This window comes from Sprattus sprattus (genome assembly GCF_963457725.1).
Source record: "Sprattus sprattus genome assembly, chromosome: 5".
NCBI classification, from domain to species: Eukaryota; Metazoa; Chordata; class Actinopteri; order Clupeiformes; family Clupeidae; genus Sprattus; species Sprattus sprattus.
In genome coordinates this window covers 26,392,101-26,397,722 of record NC_137924.1, presented here as the reverse complement: position 1 = coordinate 26,397,722, position 5,622 = coordinate 26,392,101, and the positions used below count along the sequence as shown (strand labels likewise).

Below are 5,622 nucleotides of genomic sequence, written 5' to 3'. Positions count from 1 at the left end.
TGAACATTTAAATATATTTGTCTGAGTAAGAGTAGATTTGGGATTGCTCTGTCTTTATGTTGCACGCACAATTATGTGGATAGTTGATGGAATATTTTAAGGTAGACAGAATATGTAGGAAAGGAAGAGATGGATACATTGAAAGAGTAAGAGAGAGAAAGAGAAAAACAAAATTGAAAAAGACCATTTATCATCTCTCCCTTTTGCTTACTCAATATGAAGCTTATACTTTCTCTCTCTCTCTCCCTCCCTCTCTCTCTCATCTCTTCATTCTCACACCCCCTTCCCATCTATGTGTCACTCTATGTTATCTTCTTTCCATCTTCACTCTCTTCACTCTTTTATCCCATCTATTTGCTGCATCATGTCTTTCTCCCTCTATCTCTCCCTTTTTAACTATAATACTGTATATGAAGCCAGGTATTTCACTCCATCTTTCTCCATCCCTTTCCCCACTTTATCTATTTATGTATGTTTCTATCTTTTCTTTGTCTCTTTCAAAACACTTTCGATCAATTTCTGTGCATCAAAATACATATTCACTTTCTTCACTATTTTATTGTATCTGTATGCTGTATCATGCGTTTTTTTCTCAACTCCAACATATAAAGTCAAGCATTTCGCTCCCAGTTTCTCTATCCCCCTACCATAGCAACCTCAACTACCCTAGCAGCACATTAGCGACCACTACAATAGTGACAGCCTAGCAGCCTTTCTTTTTGCCTTCTCCTTTGTTTGTCTCTCCCTGCATGCATTGAATTGTTTGAATAATATGAAAAAGCCTAGGAAAATCAATAAGCATTCCCACTAATCAATAAGCCAGGATAGCTAGCTACCCAAATCAGTTTAACATCACTGCCAAGGCTAGCAGGTCTTCACCTAACCTGATCTTTTTTAAGATAGCTGTGTAAGTAAGATGATAGGGGTAGTATTCTGATTGCTCTGTGTCTTTATGTTGCAGGCACAATTATGTCATGTTCATGGTCTCTATGACCTTCTTGAATCTCATCTCAATTCCAGTGGAAATTGCCTATTCTGACAATGCTCTTGGTGTGGCTCGTAAATGTTGGAAAGTGTTCAATGTGGCATCAGACTCATTGTTTATGGTGGATGTTGCCCTGAACTTTAGAATGGGTATTCTCACAGATGGCAGTCAGGTATGAGTGGTATGACTTGTATTTCTATTATTGATAGGACTATCACAGCTTTGATGGTCCTGTACATAAACTTGGTAAAACTGTTTCACTCTCTTTTAGTAGCCTACATTTTTGTCATTCCTAAAACGTTGTTCCTTTGCATGAAAGTTTTTTTTCAGTAAAAGACAATAGTCAGCAAACGAAAAAAGTCAATACATTTTGTCACAGAATTTTTTTTTTCAGAATGTGTTGTAGTTTTTCCACATATGGTTGGTCAATGTGGACAATGGATTAACAGATAATTTGTTGGCCCTGTGCTTTTTCAGATTGCTATCCTTGATACGAAGGTTATTGCCATGGATTATTTGAAAACTTGGTTTGTTCCAGATGCACTGGCTTCATTTCCTGTTGACTTCGTCATTGCCATTGCAGTAAAGTGATCTTATTTTTTCCCTGAAACATGTCTGAAATTTCAAGCTGTTAATTGAATTGTGACAGAAAATACCACTTTTCTTAGGACAACCTGTACAGCAGCAATCATACTTCACTGCAAGGTGCCAAAATCATGCGGATTCTTATGTTTGCAAGAATTCTTAGTCTGATTCGTCTCCTTCGTGTGTCCCGGCTAGTGAGATTCTTCAGTGAGTTTGAACAGGTACATGTCTGGAAACCTTCTGTGTTCATTTAAAGGTAGAGGGCGTGATTGATATTTGCCGTTATTGATTATGGCCATTGCTGATATTTGAGCTCAACAGCGAATCAAATGAAACCCCATCCCTTCTGTGCTCCTGAAGCAACATGTTTATTGGCTGTTTCCCATTTACAGATCCAGGACTATGTACAGTACAGACTGTTTTAGACGGCATATATACAAAACTGACAGTTAGAGGACAATGAGACCAATTTGCTGAATTTGACAGAAGGTGTAGGCTAGGCTAGAATCACGGACTCCACATTTAAATGCCTTAAAACAAAAAGTTGCATTCTTTTTTCATGTCATCATTTGCAGGCTTACACTTTGGTGTTTCGTTTCATATCTTACTCTCTTTTCCCATCTCAGATGACAAATGCCAATCTGGAGGGCCTCCGTATGTTCTTCAGAATCCTTAGTTTATTCATGATGATGTTTATCCTGTGCCACTGGAATGGTTGCCTTCAGTACTTTGTGCCTTTGCTGGGAAACTTCCCATCAGATTGCTGGGTTCAACGTGAACAGCTCATGGTAGATTGTTACTATCACATAGTTACTGCTACATGGGTGGCTATATTTTTGGTACATAAACGTTCTTCGTTTTGGATTAGTACAGATTTTTCTTCACTAATTTTCCATCCTGCAGAATGCCACGACAGGGGAGAAGTACACTTTTGGAATCTTTCGAGCTCTTTCTCACATGATTGGGATATCCTATGGCTCCGAAGGGCCTCCAACTGGTAGGCTCATCGCTGTGGAGCTCTTTGGCACTTCCATCATGGTTTTTCAAATTTTTGGAAATATTGCTAACAATACATACCTAAAAGGTTACTTTTCTGAGCCTTTGAATAGAAAGACGTATTCCCGTTCTTTAATTTGTAATATGTAATTTACTATTCCCATTTTTTAAGATGAGGTGGAGCTGTGGATTGTTATGACCAGCATGGTGTCTGGAGCGCTGATGTACACTGTCATGGTTGCCAATGCTGCAGCCATGATGACTAATGTGGATGCACCTGCCAAAGTCTATAAAAACAAGGTAGTGATCGAGTGTAGTGCAGCAAAATTGATATTATATTTCCAAATGTCTGATTAGTCCTAAGTATGTTAACACTTAGTTGACTCAGATTGTGACACAAGAACATGAACACTTCAGGCTAAATTGAATGAAGACTGGCTCGCATGTGTTGGAAGCCTTAGATGAGTGAAGCCAAAATGTCTGTGTGACTTTAGCTATAACTCCAGAATGTGTTCGATGCAGGCGGAGGTGTAGATGAGCCATACTCACTAGTGGGTATTAGACAGTAGAAATGAAAGAAGAACTATCACTTCTGTGCCGTGTGAATGTCATGGTGTGACCAGGAATGCCATGCCATACATAAAATGTCTTTTAGCTGAATCATCTGGAGGACTACATGGGCTTCAGGAAACTACCCAAAGAACTTCGTGCACGCATCACTGACTACTATCAAGCACGCTATGGCGGGAAGTGGTTCGATGAGAAGGAAATTCTCAGTTTGCTCTCCAAATCTTTGAAAGAGGTACCAGAAGAACCTTTTCCCTTTATTATTAATTCAATTTTATTTATATAGCGCCAGAACAATAAAATTGTCTCAAGGCGCTTTACAGAGCTCAGAGCCTGGAACCCCTGAGTGAAAGCATAATAGCAACAGGGGCAAGGAAAAACTCCCTGTTAGTCAGGAAGGAACCTTAAGCAGTACCACCTAAGGGGGGACCCATCTGCTTGAGGTCGGCCTGTAGGAGATAGGAAGGGGGGATGGTGAAGGGGTTGTGTGGCAGAAGGGGAAGGGCAAACAACAAGTGTTGTACACAGTTATTATTATTATTATTGTTAGTAGTAGTAGTAGTAGTAAAGTAGAATTTTAAAGAAGCAGTAGTAGTAGAAGTAGCAGTAGAAGTCGCCTAGCACATTAAATGTGGCCATTATATTACGAGAGCTAAGTTTTAGCTCAATTGAGAAAAAAATGTGCAAATCATCATCAAAAAGATAATGCAGCATTAAGACAGTGTGTATGTTCATCCAGAAAAGTCTGCTTTAACTACATATTAGCTCATCTTTCCTGGGTAAATGCCATAAATCCATTGACCAGATAGTTATCTGTCTATCTACCTCTTAATATCTGTAGGAAATTCTGAATGTCTTGTGTGCCAGCATGCTGGAGAGCACACCAATGTTCAGGGGCCGTGACCCCAGCTTCATCAACGCCATCCTGCTTCAGTTGCGCTATGAGGTGTTCCTGGAAGGAGACATCATTGTGCAACAGACTGCTCCGGGCGATCGCATGTACTTCATCGAGCATGGTCAGGTCCTTGTGGCCACGGACTCCTTCAAGAAAGAGCTGTGCGATGGAGACTACTTTGGTGGTGGGACCCATTTTCAGTTGACCTTTAAAAGTCCCAAATCCACAAAGCTTAAATCCTGATTCTGTGTTTAGCATTAGCGTTCTGCTGCTTCTCTTACGTAGCATATCTCTTGACTCTGTCCTGCTCTGGTGTTTTGGTGTGCTCGTCTTTGCAGAGGTCTGCCTATTGACCAAAGGAAAGCGTGTCGCCTCGGTTACTGCCCTGTCCATTTGCCACCTCTTCTCCCTGTCTGTGGACAGTTTCAACGTAGTCCTGACCTGTTTCCCGGATGTCCGGAAGGACATCTTGTGCACTGCCTTAGAGAGACAGAAGGACCTTCTGGGTAAGTGTTTTCCCAGCAGGCCAGTTTACCTCAGGAATATGGTGATTTATGGTTGGATGCAGCACAGATCTAGGAGGTGTTCTTAGATTGTGGTTAAGTGACAACCTTGGCTCAGTTCAGTCAGAATAGGGGTAAACCTCTTCCTATGGTTCTATGGCTTTGTTTTGCTAGCAAAATGAAGCCAGAAGGCTCTTCTATTAGAAGGTTTAACACTTACTCTGATTTAGCTTACCAGGGTTTCTCACCAAACCACGTTCTTGGAATAGCCCCTTGGTGTCATATGCCTATTGCTGTGTCTTAGCTACTGTTTCGTTTATTACCTTGAACTGTTTCATATTGAAGTTTTTTTTTTTTAATCCCAATTGTAAGAAGCACTTGTGAATTGAACCTGATTCACCTGTTTGTTTGTTTCTTTGTTAGATGCTAAGTTGGGTGCCCTCGCAAAATCAGAGAACAGTCCCACAGAGGAGAAGCCAACCACCTCAGGGTTAAACGACTACAATCTGGAGCAGGCTAGCGACGCAGACTATGACTATGACATGAACTGAACGAAATATTGGATGGGACCAAATAAATGGTACCGCAGTTTTAGTCTAGAAGTTGACCTGAAAACTGGTCAAAGTTAATTAATACTCATTTTAATGATTCTGTTCATTTGTTCTTGTGAAAGTTTTTTAACTGTTTTGATGAACTTCTGAATGTTTAAACTTTACAGATTTGTTCTAGCAAATACAATGTTGTTGTTATATTGACACTAAATAACATGACTCAAAGACTCCTTTTTTCCAGTGTGCAAATATTTACAGAGCCTCAGGCCATCATTACACCAGTAAACTGATGCACAACCCAATAGCCTAATATACATTAAGTATTTGCCTAGTCAGACTGCATTAGAACTGCTGTAAATATTTTAACATTCACCAGTAGCATCCTCCATATTTAAACACCCTCACTGTACTCGACAGCCGGGAATGTCTGGAATGTGGTTCATACAGTTGAGGGGGTTCTAAGTATTCCGGGAGCGCCCCAGGTCGAATCCTTAGTTACATTCTTGATTGACTTAATACACACCTAATGTAGTTAATCAA

General features: G+C 40.3%; 1 protein-coding gene across 1 annotated transcript; it reads left to right on the top strand.

Annotated features, from left to right (window-relative positions):
* Positions 1-1,701: 1,701 nt before the first annotated feature.
* LOC308366097 (potassium/sodium hyperpolarization-activated cyclic nucleotide-gated channel 3-like) lies at positions 1,702-5,107 on the top strand (the record flags this gene model as incomplete). Its single annotated transcript, XM_080839733.1, has 8 exons — positions 1,702-1,791; positions 2,197-2,358; positions 2,474-2,567; positions 2,739-2,866; positions 3,222-3,368; positions 3,975-4,212; positions 4,367-4,534; positions 4,955-5,107. 8 exons carry the CDS (start codon positions 1,702-1,704, stop codon positions 5,080-5,082), a joined length of 1,155 nt encoding a protein of 384 aa, XP_080695859.1. The 3' UTR covers positions 5,083-5,107.
* Positions 5,108-5,622: the final 515 nt, after the last annotated feature.